Source organism: Seriola lalandi, unplaced genomic scaffold, assembly GCF_002814215.2.
Source record: "Seriola lalandi dorsalis isolate HSWRI2012SDOR001 ecotype SW California unplaced genomic scaffold, Sedor1 jcf7180002054948, whole genome shotgun sequence".
Lineage (NCBI taxonomy): Eukaryota > Metazoa > Chordata > Actinopteri > Carangiformes > Carangidae > Seriola > Seriola lalandi.
Window position 1 is genome coordinate 786,096 of NW_019525499.1, and position 26,023 is coordinate 812,118.

General features: G+C 41.4%; 1 protein-coding gene across 1 annotated transcript in view; it reads left to right on the forward strand.

Moving 5' to 3' along the window:
- The window catches only part of camkmt (calmodulin-lysine N-methyltransferase), a 107,439-nt gene extending 83,782 nt beyond the window's left edge, over window positions 1–23,657 (forward strand). The window contains exons 8-11 of the mRNA XM_023394430.2: window positions 728–802; window positions 9,670–9,733; window positions 12,931–13,062; window positions 20,308–23,657. Coding sequence (XP_023250198.1) covers window positions 728–802; window positions 9,670–9,733; window positions 12,931–13,062; window positions 20,308–20,406 — 370 coding nt within the window. The 3' untranslated portion in view covers window positions 20,407–23,657. The remainder of the gene's footprint in view (window positions 1–727; window positions 803–9,669; window positions 9,734–12,930; window positions 13,063–20,307) is intronic.
- The last annotated feature ends 2,366 nt before the right edge of the window (window positions 23,658–26,023 follow it).

Sequence of the window (26,023 nt, forward strand, 5' to 3'; positions counted from 1 at the left end):
AAAAGAGTCACACTTTTGACATAGGCCATTATACAACCGGGGGTAGAATTGCATGTTCCCCTCAACTGAGGATTCAGGCGATTTTACCAGAGGTGGCCAGCATCATGAGGGGGTGATTTAGGCAAAAAAAACATTTTTGTCAAAACATGACTTAGGCCATTATTTTAGGAAGGTGACGATATATATTTTCTTTTTTCTTGTGTTTCTATAATGCATATAAGATTTTATGGTGTATATTTTATAGCAATGTGCAAACTATTGTCTTTTTTTTCCCTACATTCTGAATTACTAATCTTGTAGTGTAAATCATGTGCAACCTCTTTGGCAATGATCAGGCCAATAAAGTAAGAATAGAGAAGAGGACAGTGTGGCGATTGAATATGAATTTGGTCCTCCTGAGTGTGAGAGAGAGTGTGTGTGTGTTCACATGGTATAAATGTCAAGTGTCATGTCAGAAGCTCCCTCGCTTTACCTCACAGATGACATGTCGTCCCTCCCCGACGCTTTCTCCAAGTCTCTACTGAAGCAGAAAAACAGTGGGGGTCAGACAGAGATGTGTCGGGGAGCAAGAAGACCAAAGTGTTGGAAAGAGAGAAAAGAAACAGTGAAAGACAAAAGAGGGACAGGCCGCTGTTGCTCGCTGCGCAGCTTCATGAACGCTGGCTTTCTTCTTTCATCAGCTCTGCAAATACTTAACTTTGGTCTCTGTTTTATGTGTGTTTTACAGGGTGGTGAGGTGGGACTGTGAGCCTGACATTTCGGCACTAGAGGGTCACTTTGACATTGTCATGTGTGCAGACTGGTAGGTACACACACACACACACACACACACACACAAAGATTTATCTCTGTGTGTGTGTTCATGGCATTAATTTTCGCTTTTGCGTGACAGTTCTTGCAGGGCCCCCCACCAGCGCCTGGACCTTCCCCGCCTTTTCCACACACGCACATATACTCACACACACATCACACACACATACATACATATGCTCAGATGCCCGCCTGCCTCCATTTTACACCAAATTGCCTCGTTTTCATGCTTGGTGTCCCAGCAAATGGATGACTTAGGCAAATTGCAAATAATTGCGCCTTGACAAGGAAGGAGACACAGTAAGATAAAGAAAGAGTTGAGGGCGGATGGAGGGAGGAGCAGAAATGGAGATGGAAATGGAGAGACAGAGCAACATAAACATAACAATTAGCCCATCGGTCATTGAAATGTAGATCTTGTGGCTAATCAAGAATTACATCTGTTTTAATCGCTCAGTCGTACTGTGTGAAAAAAAAAATGCATCAGGATTTTTAGTGCATCCTGCAGCTTGACTTCCTTGGAGAAAATATGAAGAAAGGTAAGTGTGATCTGTGAAAGAAATTGCTCCTCTAAAACGTTCATTCAAGTTATATGTGCTGTCAAAGGGGATGGAATGTGCAACCTTGATTTATTTATTCACACACGCTCACACAAACACACACACACACAAACACACACACACACAAACAACACACACACAAAGGGCTGTCGTGGTAAATAAATCTGTAGGTACACTTCTGCATCCAAGGCCTGGCCAGTACACACCTGCAGTATTTACTACAGAGAGAGAGAAAAAAGAAAATCAAACATGATATTTTATACACTCCATATCATACAGACATATTTTGATTTTTTTTTACTAAATTATAATGTTTTTAGAAGCTTTTAATTCTTAAAAAAATATATAAATTAACATCATTTAAAGACACACTGAAGTCATGCAAACCAACAAAGCAAGGTTGAGTTATGATAACTTAGGAATCTTTAGCTATGGTTAAGTACAAAGTGACCGTGTCATGGTGGAGTGTCTGCCTAGTCTCTGAGCGAGGTCCTGCTTAGGTTCTCCAATGCTGATTTGGGCAGTGATATAGAAACTTTTAGGGGGGGGGGGGGGGGGGGGGGGTGTAACGGATGCAGTGGGTCTCGTCATGGTAGCAATGCAGCCTTCATAAGAGATGAAGGAAGCTGAAGGTTAAGTTTAGGGCTCGGTTGTCCCAAAAGACTTCAGAATCAGCAGACAGATAAAAGGAAGTCAAGCGGTGTCCAGGTGCAGTGGTTTTTGAAGTAAAACAAAAGATGTGAAAGGAGTTCATGCCGGATATGGAGAGGTTCAGGCAAACCCTTTCGGTGACTGGAGGGAGGGGCAGGGGCTTGGCTAGAGTGTTTTAGCAGGAGAGGACAACTGCTGACCATGACTGGTGATATCATTGGGTGATGAGAAGAACATTTTGAGGAACTCTTGAGCTTGAACGTCACACCTTTTGTGGACGAGTCAGATGACTTGGAGGAAGCCTCACCCAGCCCTCTGGTGGTCACCGAGGCAGTCAAGAATCTCGGCGGTGGTGAGGTACCTGGAGGGGATGAGATTCACCCTGAGATGCTGCAGGCTCTGGACAGCGTTGGATTGTCTTGGGTTGTCTTTGTGGAGGTTGAGGATTGAGCCTAAGGACTGGAAGACAGGCATTGTGGTCCCCTTTTTCAGGACTGGTCATTGGACAGCACCTTCCTTTAGGCTATTGTGTTTATGTCCATTTACCCTCCACCACACGTGTACACACACTTTCACACATGCGCATACAAACACACACACACATGCTGAGAAGATAAACATGCTGTTGGTTAATCAAAAGTTCTTGACTATTTTGTAGCTTGACAAACACTGAACAAAATCAACTTGTGTACAGTATGTGTGTATCTGCCTGCTCAAGTGTGTGCATGTGTGCTAAGTGCAGCATTAGCAAACGCTGTTATCATTATTGTAATGTCACGGTCATTACAGGTAATAGTCAGGTACAGCACTCAGAGAGAGAAAGAGAGCAGGCAGCTAATAGAGGATATTTTGAGGATATTAGCAGACTAGTGTATATGCACGTGTGTATGATAGATAGAAGCAGATAGTGTGAGAGCGGAGTAAATTGCATGTGAATTTTTGATATCACGAGTTCTTCAGATTTCCCATTTCTCTCAGCAGCGATGTGCGCTTTAGCCATGGGTCTGTGCTGTCTTTGTGTGCGGTGCCATCTTTTCTGTGCGTGTATGTGAGCGAGTGATTGTGTGATAATTGCAGTGGTGCTGGTTGAAGAGTGATGGCTGACCGATTAACGGGCGCGTCATTGCGATGATCACCTGCGAAAAGGTCAACAACGCAGCTTCCACTCCGATTAATTATAGTTCCTACCAGTAGCAACGGAACCACCGCTGAGAAGGGAGGAGAGCGGAAGGGAGGAGGGGAGTAAGGAATGGAGAAGAGTTTGGTGAAACATTGTCTATCAGAAGTCCATTATGTGCTAACTTCTTTGGATATAATGCCAATTTTTGAAGGGGGGGGGGGTTATGCAAAAGAAGAATTACTGTTAGATGTTATTTAAGTGCTGTTAAAGTCAATCTGGCACTGCTGACCGCTTCACCAACTTTTGAACGTGATGAAACTGCAGCACTTGAATAAGACATTATGAACTGCCTCTCTGTGTGATGTCACACCTGGGAAAAATATAATTCAAGGTCTGAATTATAGGTTTGTACACAGTGCACGAGACCTTGGAGGAATCTCTGTTGATTAAAGATAGTGCTACAGTCATGTCAACTGAACCACCTCTGTTGAAAAGAAATGTCCTTCATATATACTGCACTGTATATATACAGTAGTCTTGCTACTTCGTCACAAAAATAGAAAAATAACCCACCATGGTTGTTATTTTACAGGTTGGTTGGTAATAAACCTATTGAAACATATGTTTTATTATTGGGTGACCTTTAGTGGCCATAGTGATTGTGACAGGAGCATATAGAGTATATAGGAGGAGTATACAGAGTGACAGAGTTGGTGTTAGGAGGAGGTTGGGGTGGATGGATGGGTCGACAAAACAGAACTTTCATACAGGCGCCCACTCTTCATTTTCCCAGTAAAACCAATCATGAAGCGATCGATGAAACCACTCAACGTTGTTTCTTTTATCCATGACCGTTGCATAACCACATGTTTATTATTGCAACCATAACGACAAAGATGAGAAACTACAGGCGATCAATGGAGAAAGTGAGCTCTACTCAGATGTGTATTGCTTGATGTGTCTCAAGATGTCTCTTGGATGTTTGACCATCACTGATTTTGTGACATCACAGCTTGTTTGGAGCCAATTGTGGTTCAGTATGAAACATACACTGAAACTTATGAAGTGTGAAGTAGAAACTTGAAACCTCCAGTTCACATTTTATGGAAATAAGAGACGTCTTGTTCCCAGTAGTGAAAGAATGTTTAACTAGTTTATTGAGATTTACGTCCTATCAGTTTTCCAAAAGTCTAATCACTGACAGTCGAAATCTAAGAGATTCACAGAGAGAAAGACAGACAGTAATGCGGGAACTGTGTGTGTGTGTGTGTGTGTATGTGTGTGTGTGTGTGTGTGTGTGTGTGAGATAGAGAGAGAGGGATTCCTGCAGTGGGCATGTGGATGGCAGAGAATCCTTGGCTGGGATGTTGGCATGTCTGCTTTTTCCAAAAACTGTCCATGTGTGGGCACTGAGATAAAGCCTTGTTTGTGTGTGTGTGAGTCTGTGCGTGTGTGTGGATTTTTCTGTTTTTGTACCATATCTATGTCATTTGCATCTTGTATAATCACACATGCACTTTTTATGCATATTCACCTCTTTTGTGTTAATTTTAAGACCTGACTGTTAGATGCGATTGCATTAGATAAGGAACTTTGGATGCATTACCACACACAAAACACAAGCACATCTTTGTTGAAAGCTCTATGTGATCATTTGGCACAATAATACCACTCTGGACAGAAGGTCAGAAATATGTAATGGCAGTCTTTTGCTCTTTGGATGATGTTGAGACTATAAACAAGCCAGTGTTGCCCGGTGCTTGTAGATTATGACGGATCAAGAAACAAAAGGTTTTCATCATGTTTAATTTATTATACAAAAAGTCCTCACCTTTTGTGGGGTTTCACCGTTCTGTGCCAGTGTCCTTTCCACTGCACAAAGTCAATCTTAATGCTTCATTACATTCTGTGGGAGTCAAACACACTGCTGTTACAGATAAAGTTAATATCTTACTGTACAAAAAAACATCACGGTTTACTGCATTTCTTGTCTTTCTCTGTTACGCAACAATGATTCTTGGAGGCGTTTAGTCATAATTAAACTTAAAAAAAAAAACATTTTCATTTCATTCATTTTCATCTGACATATAGAATAACTGTTGAAAACCTTTTTCTCTTTCTTTTCCCAGTCTCAATCACATCATTTCTTCCTGAACTGCAGTACTTTTTAAATTTCTTTTATTTGCCTAATGGAACAGTGTCAACCATTTTGGTTCTTGTGCTACATACAGTAAGACTCCACATGCAAATTATTAGAAATATTTGTCAGAGGTCTATATAAAATTTATTTTATCACACTAAAGTAATGAGTAAATTTTTCATTATTGTAATAGACGAGAATTAAATGAATGAAAAGGACAGTTTTAAAAAATATTTCGACCCTTTCATCTCATCGGGGTTTCGAAATATTTGATCAACATGTCATAAATCTGTTGCTCGAGTTTCTTTTAGGTTGTACTTGCAATACTGGTGTTGACCACTGATGTACTGATGTACAGTGCTGTTGTAATTCTGCATTTTCAGCTGATAGCAGATCACAAAGGTATCTTAATGATTTTATGTTAAATTCAGAAAATCAGGAAAGAAAACAAGGTTTCAACAGTGATTCTTAGAGGCTCGCTTCTTGTCTACACCAAGACATGCGTAAGTCGCTTTCTAAGAATGTGATTAGAGTCACCCATTCAACTACACACACACACACCACACACTGTTGTATATTCCTTAATAGGATGAAAGACTGAAACCAGTGTGATGCCGTCAGCTGTCTTTTACTGCATTGCACTCCACTAGCTCTAAATTTAGTTTTTGCCATGTGTTGTTTTGTTTCTTTTTTTCTGTCCACGGTCACAAGGTTGTATTGCTATTCCACTCTTAAGTGGCTTAGTCCTGTTTTCCCACATGACAGTACAGGTAGTAACAGTGAATTCCCTGCATAGTCTGGGATTGAAACAAATTAGTTAGATATCCTTGAAGTCATTTTTTAAAGCAAAGTGCAGTAGAACAAGAAAATACTTGTAAACAAAATTCAAAGAAAACAGGAATCATACAGAGTCCAATTAATCTGACCAATAAGGGATCTGGTTTTGGTTTTCTGACAAAATGATATTATATTTGCCTCGAGTGATTTTCATTGGCTCATTTTGGATATAGGACAAAGAGATGACATACATATACACCCTTGCATCTTGACCTTTAACCCTTTGGGAAACTACAGCATCGTAGATGATGTCATGTGTTTCCATGATCTCACCATTGCAGCCTTGACAACATCCTTTATGTTCACATATGTGTGTAAGCAGACAAATATAGCAGCGATGCTCTCTCCTTCTCTCTCCCTCCCTCCCTCTCTCTCCCACACACACACACACACACACACACACTTGCCCGTGCTGTGCACTTTGACCTCTAGTCAGTTTTGACTGGAGTTCGCTGGGCTGTCCTGGGAGGGAGGGGTCACCGTGAGACAATAGGTCTCTGACAGTCTGGGGGCATCAGAGGTGACCTTAAAGGGGAAGACCACTCAATTTTCGAGTCCATCAATGTTAGCCTGACATTATAAAACAACAAACCCCAGCCAAGCAGTGTAACAGACGGTAAAATATACAAGAATATCATCATATCAATATCATTGTCTACATTTTATTTGTACAGTGAAAGTAAAGAGAAGCCAGGAACTCAAACTAACAACAATTTACTTGCCTGAACTATTTCTGCTGGTGAAATGATCGCAGTTTAACTTTGTATTTAACATGTATCTGTCATGTCACAGTATTATAGTGGGAGCTATGGACAGCTTTAATGAAACTCTTTCATCAGTAATGACACAATATGGTGTAAAGGACGATTAAGACTTAGTTTCTGCACTTTGAGATGGTCTTTTTCCCGTCTCTGACGTTAACTGTTGCCCTCTAAATGGCACTCTGCCCTTCCCCTGCCCTCAGAGCGGGTGTGTGTCTGTGTGTATTTCAGCCGTTACCTCCACCCAACTAGCCTACTTCCTTGTTTTCATTACCACTCACTTTTCCCGTCAACTGATATCTGTGGCAAAATAAACCAAACACAAACCTCTCACCTTTCAAGTCAAATAAACTTTGCACCTCTGTCTAACCTTAGAAGGAATAATAAACTTAACACCTACGTACACACATCCTGGTTTTGGTACAAGCTTGTAGTCCTGTAGCTCTCTTCTTCTTCTTTTTAAATTTCTTATATATATCCGCTGAAAAAATATATTTTTGTAGGTATGGGTAGAGATGCAGTGAGGAGATGCTGTGAAATGTACCACTGGTCCCTCACTGGCAGCAGAGGATTTTGAATGAGGAAAGGTCAGAGGCTGTGATTGGAAACCTGCCACTCCATCGGCCAGTCTAACGGATGTGCGGGATTATGTCAAATCTGCACTGTATTGTTGCATTTTAGTCAAATTACTCCACTCTCATCTGTGATAATAGGTGCACACAAACATACACATGCACACACGCAGCGCACTACTTACTTGCATAATGGATTGAAATCTGTCTTTGTGGATATAGAGACAGGTGTTACTTTGTTTAGAATGATTAGAGTCGATTTGGGGCGTTGTGTGTGTGCGTGTGCGTGTGTGTGGCACGAATATCCATCCCATCCAAAAACAGTCACCGTTAAAACCAACTTGTTTTCCACAATTGAATTGTGTTGGGATGAAGAATTAAAACCTCAGTATGTCACTTTTCAGACTATATTTTCACTTGTATTAAACCCACATTTCTTTTTCTTTCCAATGAAATGTTCTTGTGGTACTAAAATGAATTTAATATCTTTGTTTCATCCTCTTTCACTAAGTGTAATTTAATTTTGAAAAAAAAAACTTGTGACCACTAAAATCCCACTTCTTAGCCTTCTTCCAATTTCCTTGTTTTTGGGTCGGAGCTCTGCTTTATTTCTGTCAAACAATGGCGTATTTGAAGAGTGAAGCTGCTACTAATTTATTTTCATTCATAAGATACTGATGTACAGCAGAGGAGGGACTGAGACTGACTAGCCTAAATTTTCTTCTTGATGTCTGTGGCACTAGATTACAGTAATTGTATGAGACACCAAAGTTATTTGTTGTAGTACATTCCCTTCAGGTCCAACCATCTGTGGTTGATGTAAAAGAGTTAGCATGAATATTTTTAGTCACTATCAGTAACTAATGGTAATGTGCTGTTTTTGTGAGAGTTGAACAACTGGACATTATTATAAGACCTGGGTTCAAGCATGTGATTTTAATGGTGGTTGTAGCTCTCACCTACAAGTACTCTTTCAGACTCTGAGAAAAGAAGGTTTATTAGTCAGCGTGTTATTTTATTCATGTCTTTAGACCGTAAGTCCTGCCCTCCTCTCCCTCAGCTGGTCAAATTTAAACCCAATTATATAGATACCATATACATATGAAAATGTGACCAGCCTGGTTGCTCAGGTGACCAACACCCTTAAAGTCTCCACAAATGCTGAAGAGGACAAAAGAGTGCAGGGTATTTACAATGCAGATGTAAAGTCATTTTATAAAAATATGTTTTTATGTATAACATTTAGCTTTGTTCTTATTTTGTTACTAAATTCTGAACTAAATGAAGCCAAAGTGATGACTGCACCTTTAACAAAAAGTCTCCTCTGTCTCCGTCTGTCTTTTCCTTCCTTCTCCGTTTCATACAATTTGCCCCTTCGAGAAAAACATATCTGTAGACTTGCTGCGACTCCACTCATCATCCACTCATCTTTGCATTAGCAGCAACACACACACACACATTATACAAATGCACACTGACACACACAATAACATGTACGTACCCAATCCACCGTTAAGCATCCTGATAATCAGATTTTCGTTGAACATTAGCAGCATGATAATTTGATATATGCTCCCTCTGTTATTTAAATGTGTTCATCATATTGTGTTTGAAGCTGCATAAACATAAATGCACAAATGGTCTAATTTACATCTCCAAGAATGTATCCACTGTCTCTCTCACACCCTCACACATGGAAGTTACAGCACAACGGTGTTTAATGTACAATGAAGGCAGTTCATTGATTTTGTTAACATTAACTTTTTGATTTTTTTTTTCTTCCCTTTGTTGTTTTTGTTCTTATATCTTCATTTTAACGGCAGAGCCCACATTCCAGGTATTAACTCCCTTAATTCAAGGTGCTTTGTGGCGCTTTGAAGTATCTCTGTAAAAGTGTGTATTTCTGCACATACACGTGGACGCTCTGTGTGTGTGTGTGTGCGTGTGTGTATTTACTGTAGGCGATTATATCTGCACACGCTGGATTTTCTGATGTTCTGAATTCCTCTCAGTGCCTCATCAATAGGCTGAGTTGGAAACACATGGAAACTCAGACGTAAACAAAAAAGGGAGAGCATCTTACTCATGCAAATTGTTTTTCCCCTTCTTCCTGTTGGTGGATTTATTTGTAAACAAAAGAAAATAAATAGCCCGCTGCTTTATCTGGAGCTGCTATCGTACGAATGCATTCTAACCTGACTCTCCCTCTCCCTTTCAGTTTGTTTGTCGACCAGTACAGAGCCAGCCTGGTTGATGCTATAAGGAGATTACTGCAACCTGACGTAAGTGTGTGCAAGCGTGTGTGTGTGTGTGTGTGTGTTTACCTCTGTGTGTCTACTGTATATATCTCTGCTTATCCCCTTCCTCTAAATCACCACCCACTCCTCTCAATCATAATTAGGCCTCGCCCCAAACCCTATACACATTAATAGTCTGACAGGATTAATATCATGTAATGCTTTAATGCTTATTATGAGCAACTTGAATGCATCGCTCTGATCTCCGTCTCTCTCTTTCATGCCTTCCCTTAATCATAAATCCGAGGCAACTTCTCCCTTTTGGCCCTGCGATAAGACCCCATGCTGTGACAGCCAAAGCAAATGGGGGGAAAAAAGCAAAAGGCTGGAAGAGATAGGGTTGAGATTTATATTCATCTGAGGGAAGAAGGCACAGAGGCAGTACAGAGGCCAGAGTGGTATTGGGAATATCTGTTTATGAAACAGAGTTGAAAACGGCACTGAAGGGAAGGAGATAGGGAGAAGAAGGAGGAGGAGGAGGAGAGGACACAGGAAGGGTGGGATGAGGCAGGAAAGAGATGGTTTGGAGGGAAAGATGAAGGCGTAGAAAAGATGAACAGTGAGACGGAGGTGGAAGAAGAATGGCTCCCTCCATCTAGAATCCAAACATGGATCTTGTTCGAAATCTTTCCTAGAGAGGTTAGAGAGCAGTTTTCAGTTCAACACTAAGTCTTTAAGAGTCAGACAAACAAACAACCAAACAAACAAACAAAAGTCAACAGTAGCCTCTAGTTTCATCAACAGACCTTGATGTAAACTGTTTTCACTAGAACTACTTTCTGCAGAAGAAGTAGTCCCCATGAAAACTGCTGCCTGCATGTTCCCTAGATAATCCAGCACAAATGGGACACTGTTTCTGGAAAGAGATGTTGCTGCTGTATTTTTTTAAATGTCATTTTTAAATGCTGTCGGCACCTCAAAGGAAAACCCATTCACTTCCATTTTATCGATGTGGAGGCAGAAATCCCAGCGATGGATATCTCAGAATCTGGGCACGTAAAACTAAAACTGTCCACATATGTAGATACCACACAGCTTTATTACCTTTGTTTCAAATGCAGAGGTAACTAGAATGTTATTTATATTGCGTTCAAGTTGTTTCCAGCAGTGACACACACGTTTCCTCAGCTGACATTTCAGAGAGTGTCATGCGCAGTAACACCTACCACCCGAATACGTGTCTCGGTTGCAGTTGAATTCAGACGCTGATGTGGTCGAATGAGAGACATGACATCTGGCCATTGTTGTACATCTGTGTGTTAAGTCTCTCTTCATGTCTCTCTCTTTAATCCAGTGGAGATAATTCAGGGACTAATATGATTTGAGTGTCGGCCATCAGACTGTTGCTGCCACTACAAGCTTTGCCAAATATTTAATAATTTGCTAAGCTGATTAAACAATTAACAAAGCAACAATTAATTCTCCCATCTAATGGCACTAATTTGTTGTTTCTGACAAAGGTGGTCCATCCGGTGGGCTGGATCCCCCTTAATCAGCTGATTAGTGCTGGGAGGAATTTGTCTGTTTGTTTGCTTTTGCTTTATTTTTAAAAGGGGGGGGGGGGGTTGGAGAAAAAATGCAACTGGATAGACGGATGAAAAATCATCTGTCAAACTGGGTGATCCTGCTGTTTTCACTGCCTTTGTGTTCATTTAGCTTGTGTTGTGTCAGTGTGCGTTTCTATGTGTGTGTTTGATGCATGTGTGTGTTGGTGTGAGCATCCCTCTTTGCTCCATTTAATTAAAACAATAATAACATGATCAACATGAAATAAAACTGAAAGCTGAAGGATTTCAAAGAAACTTTGAACCTCTTGGTAATCCTCTTAGTATTTGCAGGACATCTGTGATGCATGTGCACACACACACAAACACTCTTTCTTTCCCTCCGTCTTTCTCATACACACACAAAACACACACAAACAAACACTCAAACAAGTAACATACATGGGTAGATGCATTCAGACCTTCATATGTGTGTTCACATTTCCAGGGTTGATTGGATTATTAAAGCTTTCATTTTTGTGTGTGTGTGTGTGTAATGTTATGAAAAATGAGGTGTGAAAATATGTGTGAAGTTCCCCAGTAAGGCCGGGTGATATGGCCAAAAATGTTTTTATAAGTGGATATAGATAATTATTCATGATTTCCATTTTTATTTATTTATTTAATAGAGACCAGGAGGAAAGTAACACATTACTGTGCGGGTTAGGTTCTTGTAGCGTTTAGATGTTTTGTCATACAGTTTTGTTGCTGAGCATCTCTCCATTGTGAACTGCCTGCGGGTTGTTTCTTGAGATGTAGCAGATGTTGTTCATGATTGATGACGAGTTGTGTAATCCAAAGAGTGGAAGCGGCTGAGGTGATAAAATAAGTTTGTTGTATTCTCGCTCTTGGTGGGGACAGTTTTCCTGCACAGTTTACACACACAGTCTTAAAGGTGCTATATGTAAGCTTTTGCTTTCGCTACATAGCCTGAACAGCTGTACAGCATTAACATCTGTTTACTTAAGAGTCGAGAAGAAATGTTGCAACTTCAGCATCGAACTTCAATCCTTTACTCACCAGCAGTGGAAAGCAACGCCTGTTTTAGTTCTTGTTTCCTTTTTTCTTCTTCTGAAGTTTGCAAGCCAACCAGCTGGCCCCGGCCTGTCCCATCTCGTAATTCTGCTTTGCGATTGTGAGTCAAAGTAGTGTCCAGCCTGCCCTCAGTTCAGTGTGAGAGGATGAAGAAATAACACTGCGTATTTTAACCTCATGTAAACGCAACAATGGCGGAAGGTCTTTGCAGGCAACCACGTTCAGTGGCAGAAAAACCTTCAAAAACCACCTTTAAAGAAACCAAAAAACTGCCATACTGCTGAGCCGACCTTTGTGTTGACAGTGTCCTCACTGTATTCACCAGCTGCACTCATTTTCTCACTCAATGCTGCTGTTGTTGGCTCCATTATGTAGGGATATGATAGGCTGTGATTGTGAGCTGGGGACGGAGCAAGCTTGACGTTTGTTACTGCACCTGTGAAACAATCAGACTTTGTATTGAACAATTATCTCATTACTATTGATGAAGTGTTGTGTATCGCCGGTTTATGGCTATCGTTTTATCGCCCGGGCCTTGTGCACGGAGCATTTGAAGATTATCCAACAACCATAGTACTTACCCTCCTCTCGTGTTCTACCCAGGGCATGGCGTTGGTGTTCGCTCCACTGCGAGGCGAAACTCTGAGACTGTTTTGTCAACTGGCCCAGCGGGCTGGACTCTGCGTCTCTCAACACCAGCAGTATGACGCTCAGGTCTGGGATGTTCACTTAAAGGTAAGAAGCATGTCCAAGAGCAGAAAGACTCCACAGCACTGGACCCAGTACTAAGTAAGACACTTGAGTTTTGGTAAGAGACATGACTCGCATGCAGTCATCTCATGCAGGCAAAGTGCTCATTGAATCAATACTATAAATTATTGTTCATTTTCTCACTGTGGATTCAGAGTGTCAGGTTTTCATGTTGTTGAGGTAAGAGTAAAACTAGTATAACTACAGTATGAGTAGAACCAGTCTACATGATCATCCACTGTTTGTTTTTAGGTTATTTTCATGAATGGCTTAAGGATTTCTGCACTGACCGTCAGATGAACAACACTATGACACTTCATATTTTAACCAGTTCAACAGTCGTAACAAAATGTTTGGTGCAAATTGAAATAAATAAAGTTAAACCCTGGTTAACGCACTTCAGTTGCTTTCTAAAAATAAATTTTGCAAAATCTGTTGCTACTTAATAAAAAGACAAAACACAATCCAGGCTGTGAATTGTGCACTCAGCTTTAATAAGGACTCGTGGATTAGCCTGTCGTTTGATACTTAGAGACACTTTGGGAGACACACCAGAGCAAAAACAAGCTGCCTTAACTTGGCACTGTGTGTGAGAGAGAGAGAGAGGGAAGGAGAGAAAAGGAGAGTGAAAAGAGAAAAAGAGCAACAGAAAGCACATGAGTAGGCAGTGTAAGAAGAAGTGGTGTCCAGCTGTTATCTCCATTACACACACAGCTACAGAAGAACAGGACAGCAAGGAGTGGGCTAAATTGGTGCACACATGTTCAGCTACACTGGTGGGACAATTGGACAGACTGGCCATTAAAATGCCTGTTAAAGTGACCTCAGCAAGGAAAATCTCACTCCTTCTTTCCTTCTCTCTGTACTGTTTGTCCATCACTAGCATACTCACCTTCTGTAACGTCCCTTTCACAGTATATTTAGGGGGAGGACACGTTAACAGAGGGGAGTGACTCAAGACTGGACCTGGTCAAAATGTCACAATCCACATTTGGCCTCCTACTCTCCGTTGCAGTGAGAGCGTCAGTGGCCACTGTTCTCATGTTGAGTCCATATCAAACGAGCAGCAGCGTGTATTTCTGATTGTGTGACTCTGTCAGCGCCTGTCCATTAAAAATTATGTCAATGTACAACTAATTTGTTTTAGTAAACACAGTTTAAAGGAACATAATGCCAACTGTGTTACGTTTTTAATTAACGTAGCAAGCAAATTGATCACTGTCAATATGCAATGCTGCATGTCATTGTTTCCCCCACAATATCCCCTCCTGGAAAATAAAGCACATTTAGGGAAATAAAAGCACTTGGTTAAAGTCAGGGAACGTTCAGATAAAAGATGGTTTAATATTTATAAAGTCCATGCTGACTTGAAGCACACAAGACGCATTTACTTCTTCAGTATTAAACCAAAGCCACCATCTTTCCTTGACCAAAACACAAGGCTTTTAATAAACTTCAGATTAGGTTTTATATAGATTTTATATAGAGTTTTATTTTTAAATGTAGTAACTAAAACCAATAAATAAAGGACAAAATAACATTTAATCTTCTGTTAAGTTTCCCCTCGTATAGCAGCACATGAAGAGCAGAACAAAAAAACGGGAATTCAGAGAAAAAGAAAAAAAGTTAAGAGGGACAGACAGAAAGAAGTAGCCTCTGTAGTATTAGAGTGGATGCTGCCATTGCATTAAATTGAAAAGAAAAAACAACTTTGAAAAAGCTGCCGAGAGAATTGATTAGGCTTCAAGGCCACAGAATAATATGAATACAGTTTGAACAGTGAAATAAATTCAAAATAAAATTGATGTGGGTTAAAAAAAGAGCATCATGAAATTATGCTGTTTTTTGGTTTTCTTTTCTTTGGTATGCCAGGGGTCTGTCAGACCATTCAGCTCACTGTTGAAATGCACACTTCCATCTTAGCAACACACACTGTTACACAGGAACACAAACACAGTGGGGTCAGGTGCTGTGTGCGGATATGAGGACAAGTTGAAGTGCCCCCCTCACAACTGAAGGTGATTAAGTCTCCTCTGCTTATCTTCTGATGAACACTCTGAACAACCCCTGTGTGTTTTTTTTTCTGTGTGTGTGTGTGTGTGTGTGTGTGTGTGTGTGTGTGTGTGTGCGCGCGGGTGCGTATTCGCTTGTATGTGCCTGACTGACCATTCTAGACACACAAACACACACACATACACACACACACACACTGCGCACACAGCTAAGAAACAAGCTATATCACAATCCCACACAGACCAGACATCACTCAGACAGCATATTGGCCAGACTTTACACACAAACGCACACACCACATGATGATATCACAGCGAAACATACACTGCCACCATGCACACAAACACACGCGCACACACACACACACGCACACACACACACACACACACACAGACATCCAAATGAGCAGCTGCTGCTCATTTACACTACAGATTAGCTTTCTTCAGCTATATTTACTTTCAGTGGGTGGACCAGAACACAAGAAAATGCATATCAGACCCGACAGTGGAACACACACTATGGATTTTCTTTCACTGTGGCTTAAAACAATCAAAGACGTCTCTACCAAAAGCATACATATACATTTTGAGGAAAATCTGAAACTGAAAAGCTTATATGTTTTTTTTTATACTGAGAATCCCAATTCCTCTAGTTTGTAAGTAAACGCTCTCTGTTATACTAAATTAACTTTCACTGTTGCTGCCTCAGCCTTTAGTTAGATTTTGGGTGCGTCACATACTTTAAAAAAACAAACATTTTATATGTTGTGATATGTTGTATGATTTATAATATTTTGTGTAAGAAAATATTAGAAAATAAGTCTAAATCTAGTATTGAGTGAACAGATTCTGTAATCTGCTGTAACCTTAAAAAACAAGGCCAAACTCGGCCACTGGAGTTCAAATATGTGTCACATGTGAGTGTCAACAGTGCAGTACAGTTGAAATAAGTACTAAGTATTATATCAATATATCATTAAATGGCAAATGTTTGCAATATCACATGTAACATAATCAAATGAATCTTCAGTACAACAGATAAAACTTTTCAAATGTGTAAAATAAAACCCTCACTCACTCATGTTGTTACTTTTCAAATACATGTTGGTTGGAGTCATTAGCATGGACAACAGAGCTTCAGTGATACGATACCACTGAAAGCTGTGAAATGATCATAATGAATTATCTCCCAATCTTTGTCAAGTTAGCCGCACGCTCCACTGAAAATCAGAGTTTACTTCTTCTTTTCATGCTCCCTTAGCGACTCACAAGCTCCTCCATCTGGCACAGATGCTGTTAAACAAACGTACCCCACAGTAGCTGTGGGTATGCGGGCATTCCTCGCCACGCCGGCTTTGACACACGTCAAATTTGATTTTGTTTGGAATATACTGCCAGTCTTCATGTTTGCTTTGCATGTATTTGTGTTAAAAAGGGAGAGAGCAGGGAGTTTTTCTTTTTTGTAGCAATTCTTTACAACCCATCTCTAGACCCCGTCTCGCTACTCTGCAGTTTTTCACACATACACACACTTTCGCCCTCTGACACAAACACACTCGAGGGACTGCCGACAGCAGGCAGGCCCGATGTGCAGCGGTAGTGTGTCTAAGAACTGTGTGTGTGTGTGTGTGTGTGTGTGTGTGTGTGTGTGTGTGTGTGTGTGTGTGTGTGTGTGTGAGAGAGAGAGTGTGTGTGACTGTGAGTGTAAGGCGTGTGCTGGGACGGGCAGACAGGGCTAGTGCGTTATCCTCTTATCCCCACTGTTGTGGAATAGAGAGGCAAGCAGCTGGAGGGACTGCAAGCAGCCTGATAATGCCAGCGCTATTTTCTAACCCGCCATCTTAATCTTGTTACTCAAATGGTTGTGAAGAGAGAGTCATGAATTTTAATTTCTCTCAAACGCACATGCACACACACACACACATGCAAGAGAGTGTGTGTGCACATGTGTGGATCCCCCGTCTCTCTCACATGCATTAATAGTATCCCCACTGTGTCCATGCACTCACACTCTCTTCCCTGCCTCCTTCGTTCTGCCTCCCTCCTTCACTCTTTCTCTCTCTCTCTCTCTCTCTCTCTCTCTCTCTCTCTCTCTCCTGGCTACCCCCTTTCCTCCCTCCCCCCTTTCTCCGACATATCTTCCTTCACCCTTCTCTACTCTCCCTCCCTCTGTTCCCCTCTATCTTCCCATTTCCTACATCACGACCCACTTCTCTATTTATTCAAGCCTGTCCTTCTATCCCTTCCTCTACTCATCTCTCCATCCACCCAATCCCTCATTCTCTGTTTCCTAATCCTGCCGAGAGAGACCCCAGACATCCGGTTCATCCGTTCCTCCCTTGTCTCAGAGCCCCCTCATCTCTCTTTTTCCACCTTGTTCACTTTCTCTCTGGTCTACGCGAGCAGGGCAAGAAAAAATGACAAAAGCAGGAGGCAGAGAAATAGAGAGGCGAAATGAGAGCACGAGAGAGGAAGACAGAAGCTGAGGCGAAAGTGGCAATAAAATAAATGACTTGCACCTTGGAAAGGGAAAAAAAGAGAAAAGATTGTGAGGGTGGTGGGGTAGGGGGCTGGGTTGAGAGCCGATTTAGCCAGCCACCCATGAAGCTGATTAGGCAGCCTGCGATCAGGAGGAACAGCTTTGCTTGTTAAACTTTTCACCTCTGCGAGCTCTCAGCCCTCACCGCGTTAAGGCCTCCCCCCTCCTCTCGCCTCTCTATCCCTCCATCCCTCTATCTATCGCTTTCTTGCTCCTTCCGCCTGGTAGAATTTGAATGTGAATGCTGGCCATGGTCCCCATAGCAGGCTTAGCATGGGGGGCAGGCAGCTGCCCCTCCACGCCCAACCACCCCCTGGGCTGTCTGCTCTCTCTCTCTCGCTCTCTCTCTCTCGCTCTCTCTCTCCAGCTCTCTTTGGGGGTCACAGGTTCAACCACCGGCCGGTGCCTGGAGGGATGGCCACAGGATGATAACACACATGAAGGGCACTTGGGGAGAAAGGGAGGGGCGGAACGAGAGAGAGGGGAGAGGCAGACATGAGCAGTTTGTTCATATTCAATGAAAAGAACAGAAACTGGGGGAAGAAAAGGCTCGATGAGGAGAGAAGGTGTAGAAGGGGAGATCTCTCACTTTCTCAGGGGAAGGTATGGGAGTAGGAGCGATGAGACACGTGATAGAGCTGTGTCAAGGTAGGATGTGAAGCAGAACCTCAGGTAGCCATTTACATCATGGACTATATCTTCAAATACTGTTCATACCACCTTCGTCTCTGGTTTTACACCTGTGTACCTCTGACGTTTACATACACCAACCTGTAACTGCTTCTGGATGTGTAACACAATGTAACACACAATGCTGTGGCACAAGTTGACCCAGGTTAATCTCTTTGGCTTGATGGCAAAATTATTTTTACAGTTATTTTTCTTAATTATTTAATTGTATTTAAAATTTCCAAACAAGGCACTTTGGTCGACCTGTTCTTTTTAAAAGGCCTAACACCAAATGAGACTTCTAATACTCCTGTAATTTCATAACTATGTGCACAACTGTCTTGTTCATTTATTGTTGTCCAGCCAAACAAAGTGAGAGACCTGCAGGTGATTGTAGTTTCACCCAGACACTCCTTAATTTAGAGAAGAAGTGAAAGAAAAAATATCTATAGTCGCTTATAGTCGAGGAGTAGTCTGGATGTTCTCCTTTTTAAAAATTAATAGCATCACTCTATGACACACTTTCATGATGATAAGTTAAAATGAACAATTATTGTCTTATAGGTTTTTTAGTTGCTGTGTGGTGCACATTTAAAGTACCTAAAGGCTGATCCAGATATTTTGATGCTGGGAAATTTGAATAAAACAAGAACAACTGCAACCCACAACGTCATGATTTTCATAAGTGCCAAAAACAACCTAATTTGTTGTGAACTCAGCCCACAGTCAGCAGTCAGTGAGCTCGTAATGTAAGTAGGCTTGGGTTGGATGGGAGGTCACTTGCGGAGCCGCAGATGCCGCTGACGGAAGTGAATTTAGGGTCAGTCTGAGTTTCTGTTTGTTGTGAAGAAACCTTTTCACACAGTTCTGCACTATCCTGTTCTCACCACACAACATGTACACACACACTCACATGAGCAGACCCACTAAACTCACTTTCATAAGTCTCTGATCATTTGGCCAGACGCTGAGCGAGCTGATTAGGTGGTGCATGCCCAAACTGCCAAGTCTGCTTAAAAGGGCACTGAGTGGGCACCACATGGGCACCCCACAAAGCTGTGTGTGTGTGTGTGTGTGTGTGTGTGTGTGTGTGTGTGTGTGTGTGTGTGTGTGTGTGTGTGTTTTTGAGAGTGAGAGTGTCTTTTTGAGAGTGAGAGGGTTCGCGTGTGCAGGGGTATGCATAATGTAACTGGAACAATTAGTCAATTAACTGACTGATGGAAAATTGATCGGCAACTATTTGTATAATCAATTAATTATTTAACTCATTTTTGATGCACAATTGCCAACTTCCCTCGTTCTAGCTTCTCAAATATCACAATTTGCTGTTTTTGCTTGTTTTATTTTACAACATTACAACTGAATATCTTTGGGTCTTGGACTTTAGGAAATTGTAATGAAAAATATTAATTAAGAAAATAATTAAAAGATAAATCAATGATGAAAATAATTGTTAGTTTCAGCCCTCATGCGCAGATTACTGCACTGAGATGTGGGATACTAAGCTAGTTAAATCTTGATGGTACCTTGCAGATGAATTGTGGTAGTGCTCATAAAACTCCATAAGAATTTATATAGGTGTGTATAGTTATCAAATGGGTGTGTGTGTGTTTCTGTGCCACTATATGACCACCTAATGAGGGAAGGCATTAAAACTACTGTAGTTTCACTCTAAGTTTCATATCGGGATATTTTTTTTTCCAATTACTGCCCCTTCTTTTGTTTTTACTTTTAATAACAAGGTTGATGAACAGCTGCTCTTCACTACACATTACCTTCATCTAATTTGTCATGCTGCTGGTATGATGTTCTTGACAGGGTTTTCAAATTAAAGGTCCGCTGAGAGAAATGATAACATTTTCGAAATTGTCGGCCTGTGTCTGTCTGTAGGCAGCCGGCTGTATTGAAATACTGATAAGATTAGAGAAAATATTATACCAAACTATATTCTACCAAGCAAATTTTTTGAGTCGGTGTCGTTAAAGCTTTTCATGCTTTTGTGCTTTTCAGATGCAGAGAGAGGGAAAAGAAGCGTACGACGAGAACATCCACTATCCTCTCCTCATCACCCTGACCAAAGGACCTCAACCTGTCAGCCACTCTCAGTAAACCAAAACAAGTGAGCCCTCATCTCCACACAGCACCACTCCACATGCTTTTGGATATTTGAGATGGAATGATGCTACAGAGTCGTGTCAACAACGTGATCCACATGTGATCTAAGTGAGGGGGAAGAATTGCACTGGAAGAGCAGTATTAGAATACAGTAGGGTTGCGTTTGTCTCAGTGTTTAGTTAAATTGAGAAGGAGAGAAAATCAAGTTGTCAGCGTTTTGAGACATTTTTATATTTACATCGGCCGCTGAGAGGATTTCTCACCAGATGGTGCAGAGGATATTTGAGTGTGCATGTTTTATAGTTTGATGTGCTGCTGAAGAACAACCTCATTTCCAAAGCAGCAGGGATACATTTACTGTAGCTGAGGGGAAAATAGAGATGGATATATTTATAGCTAGTAGGTTTAACCATGTGCCATGTTGTAAAAAACTTCAGTCAGCCCTTTAATCAGGTGGCCTGTCATAACAGTAGTTGAAAAGACACCTGATCCCTCCTCTACTCATCCATTTGGTACCTCAACCATCCAGGAAAGTGAACCACATTGCCACATTGTCAGGTAACCGTCAGTACTTCACTTCACCCCGGCCAACAAGCCAGTCAGTTGTTTTGTCAGTTAACTAGCTGTTCAGTCAGTCAGGGATATGGACATTTCCTCAGCCAGTCGTACTGTAGGTGTTAGTTATTCAGTCAGTTGGCCCTCTTTAACCAGTCGGTATGAACTTCTGCCTCTGATTTTTTTGGCCCCAGCACTGAGGCCGGATCTTATTCATTAACTGTCACAGACTGTAGAGCAGCACACAGTTTCCTCTACTTTGTCTTTATTTCTCTTTGTTCCCTTCTTCTCCCGCTTTAAGTTCCTCTAATACAAGTCATTCACCCAGTCAGAGGTCAGTATTAAGAATTTCTTTTGTGCATTAATTACACCAGTGCATTAACATAGAGACTAATGAGCAGTTGTTGCAGCTCAGGAGCTGCAGCTCGCATAGTACACAGCAACATCGCCATGGATACAACCAGTCCACACCACATTAAATTTTGATTTAATTTTACACAGCTCTGTTGGTGTTATAATCGCGGTTTGAACTATTCAACAGACACTTGTTCCGACTCTATAACCCCACCAACATCACCTCCAGCCCCTTCTCCACGCGTGGTTTATTAAAAGAGTTTGTTGCACGCTGTTAAAAAGTTTCAATTCTGAGTCCAGCTTCAGGAAGAGCGAGTGAGTCTAAAGAGTGACAGAGAGAGAGAATACATGCACACATTTATTGACAAGTGACCCCAATACTGTGGAATAGTTTTTAAAAAATCCATGAGATTTCTTTGCATCTTTTTTGCTTCTTTCTTCATTTTTTTTATAATGCAGACCTCTCAATGGTTTCTTACCTCCAATGTGCACTGGCCCTGTGACCGAAGCCTCTCGCTTCACACATGCCAGATCTGTTTCTGAGGCTGCTCGTGCACATCTTGATAATTGATTGAAATTGCTTGTTTATGTCACCTGTTCTTGCTTTTCTTTCTGCTAATATACACTATTCAGAAAATCTGAACGAGATACAATAAGTAAAGTTTAGCCACAAAGTATGTCACTACATTGACAAAAAATGAGCTGCAAATGTGTTTTCAGTATGAATGTAAAACACAAATAAAATTCTTCAAAACAGTTGAAAATCAGCTGAGGAACACAACACAACGCAGCCACATCCAGTGGACGTCTGTAGTTAGAATATGATTTCAAATTGATAAACTACGTGGAATCATAGTTCTTAAAAGTCCCACAATCTTCTAATAACCTCAAGAGCAAAAACTTTTACACGTTGCAGGTCACCTGCCCCTCGATTTTCTGTTGGCATTTTTTCTATCAACACGGTTTTACTCAGGTCTTTTCCCTTGAATTCAGCTGCTCCTTCTTCTTTCTTGCGATCTTAAAACGACGCCAAGTGTCAGTGGGTCATTCGAGCCTAAAGCTGTACCTATCACTAGTAAGGTGTTTCCATATTTCACTGTGATCCATTGCTGTGTACGACAGCCAAGAAGCTATGCAGTATCTCCCAGTGGCTACTGTTTACATTCCTCATGTTAAAAAAAAAATAATCCACCTTCAAAAATAAAAAAAAGTATTCCCTTTGTGTAACTACTCTGAAAAGTAAATTAAGCCTTTTTTTATCAGTGGTCTCAATGCTTTGAGGACTTAAATTGCATTGCAAAGGTTTAGAAGTGTATTTAATTACATTTTTATCTGTAATGCAGTTTGCTGTATACCTTTGATATCTGTGGGCTAACACATAAAAACCATCCCAACTGTGACTGTGAGCAGCGACTTCATCACTGTCTGGTGTGACGTCACCACCGTTAACAGTGATGTCATTTTACAACCATTTTACTGTGACATCTGCGCTGCATTGCTGCTTCTTGCGACATCACTGCCTCTGTTAGCGGCAAACCTCATCACGCGGTGCGCCCAGCAGCTGTTGTGATGTCCCGTTTTCACGTGGTGATGCCGTCACTTCCTGTTGTGATAATAGTGCTGTATGCGAGGACATTTACCACTTCTCACTGTGACATCAGCGGACAGACGAGAATTCAGAGACAATCGCTAGATCTTTGTTTGGATTTGCTAATATCAAGTGAGAAATCCAACAGTTGGTATAGAGAAGACCACAGAGGAGTTCTGTTCCAACAGATTTTTGACACTATATTGTGGGATGTTCTAAACTATTATTTTGATTATCAAATTTTGAATTGTTGGTCATTTGCAGGCCATGTCCACACTACCCCAGATCAATTTCTAATTGGATCTACTTTTTTTGGCCTTCTTTCTGCACTCAATCACCAAAACCTGAACATGTCGAACAAGTTGAAGCTGCTTCTGTAACATTTTGCTGTGTAGGGACAGCGGACATTTTCAAATATACTGATGAAAAAATTAGCATGCGGCCTGGTGTGAAGCTGCTGGCTCAATTGTTCTGTGCATGGTCTAATACAATAGCTTCAAGCTTTTTATATTGTTTTGGAGGTTTTGGTGACATATCAGAAGAAACTGAAAACTGTAGATACTTCAGTGAAATGTTTCAGTTTATTTACTTCAGTGTGGACATGGCCTAATATAGTGAGTTTCAGTCTATTAAATTCCCTCTCCTTCATTGTAATCAGCGGGTTGAATGTTGTACTTTGCAGTGTAAGAGTGTGTGATTCTCTTTTTTTGGTGAATGAATAAAAATAAATACATTTTCTTCAAGAAAACTTGGACTCTGGACTTTTATTTCTTTTTAATTTGTCCATTTGAAAATGTACAAAGAGCAATGTCATAATTCAGCTAGAGTTATGGCTTTATTTCAGTAATAAAACCTTGTTCAAACCTTGTACAAATTATTTCATTACATTCACAAAAATAAACAAAAAAAAAACAATTTACACTCTGTCACCCTTCATATTATAGATTTTGTCTAATATGTTTTTCCTCAATGAATGTGCATTGGGGGGGGGGGGGGGGGGGGGGCACAAAGCCGCTTGTGAAAAAACGTGTGTTACATTATTAAAAATCCAGTGTTGAATGCTCACAGATGTAATAAAGTTTCCTTCAGGCCCAGATCGGCTGTGGCCTGTGTTTCAAACACAATGGCCTCCTGTAGGCTAAGCTGGTGCCAGACAAGGTAACACACACAGATACACACACTTAGTGCTCACACACATATATCAAGACCAGTCAACAGTCTACTTCTCCACAGGAAGAAAAGAGAGAGGGATAGAGGAGGGAGGGAAGGCAGTACACAGCAGCTAATCCTGCAGGCTCACTCTTCTGTTTATCAGTCAGAAGGAGGGAGGGAGAGTTAGTAGAAAGGGAGGGACCAGCAAGGCCTCCTGATCTGTCTTTTGATATTTTAAAGAGGTCTGTTCTCTCCTCCCCAACACTCTGCCAGAGAGACAGAGAGAGGAGATAGAAAAAGCTGCAGACAGAGGCAAGGAGAGAGAGGGAAAGAGAGAGAGAGAGAGGCTGAAAAAGACAAGAAGCCAGAGGAGGAGGAGAGAAAAGAAATGGGGAAAGACACCCTGAATGGCTGGAGGGAAAGGCGAAATGAGACAGCTGGAAATGAGGTGAAACTACATCGAAACAGCGGGGAAAAGCTTCACCCATGAAAGAAAAGAGAAGCTGACTGAGAGACTGAGATTGACTGACCGAGTGAGTGATCGAACAGAGAAAAAGAGAGAGACAGAGTGCTCCCAGCTCGACACAAGGGCCCCATTAACTTGACCACTTGCCCTTTGCACACAAAGGCAGGGCCGGCCCACTGCCCCTCCCACCCAATTATCCACGATTAGGCTCAGTGCACTGTGTCAAGATGGAGAGGGAAGGAAAAGAAGAGAGGGGGAGAAAGGCGAGCACAGGGAGGAGGGAGAAAGGGAAAGAGAGCAAGGGCTGGAAGGAAGTGAGGGGCGGATGGTGGTGGAAGACAACAAAATTGTTAACATGGAAAGATTCAAACATTGCTAATGTGGTGGAGAAAGCTCAACGCAGTGTCCCCTGGAAACTTCTCACTTGAAACTTAACTGTCTTTTCTAAAGATTTCCTATATATCATCATTTGCTGTCTCAGTTTGCTTTTGTTTGATTTATTTCCAGATTTCTTTCTAAATGAAACGTGTTGTTTTTTCCATTACTTGTGTTTTCTTAAATCTACAATTATTCATTGTATGGCCACTTTGGAGCAGTGAGATAAGCTGTAAACACAACAATGACATAATATTACCTTGTTAAGTTGATATGTTGAATGTAAGAACACAGTTAAAACATTAGGATTCATTTGATGTGTTTCTGGCCATGTTGGACAATTTAAGCCCAATATTCACCGTCCTTTGTCTCTGTTTTGGTCTGGACTAATCCTGAGGGAAATTTCTTTCAGTTTAGCTGCTGAATTCTCAACTATGTTCATCAGCTAGTTGCTAACTTTGTCTGGCTGATGTTTGGTGCTGAGTAGGTAGCGTACAGTTGGTTTATTAGAGCTTTGGTGCTGATAACAGCTGCCTTAGGGAACCAAAGCTGTAAAACCAAAACAACAAGCTGAAATACACTTGAAAGCTTGAAAGAGCAGAGTCCGATGATAACTCACTCACATTAGTCTTAAGTTCATTAAGCCCTCTTGGCCACTGTGTATGTATAAAAATGTGTATGTGCAAATTTTTCAACTTTTGAAAAGCAGGCAGGGAAGCTGGAAACCAACATGGTCACCCCCTGTGCCCCAGTGGCACAATATCCTCTGTTCGCATCCCACCATCCCACAAACACACAAACAGAGCAATGGAACCCACCTCCTGATACACAGCATCTACCCCCGCTGGTCACAGTTGCATGCCAACAGCTCTGGTATACTGACACACACATAGACAAATGCAAAGATCTTCCTCACTACACATTAACACACCATGGGCTCAGCTGCAGTCCAGACACGTTGTATCGTGTTGTGCTTTGTCGATACTCTGCCGCCAGCTAGCTGGCATCCCCAGGGCCTTGGCTTGGTTGCCACTACTGCATGACAGCAAATATGCACAAATACACATTTCACACACTCTGTATATCAATACAGTTTCTGCCCTCACTTTGACTGGCATGTT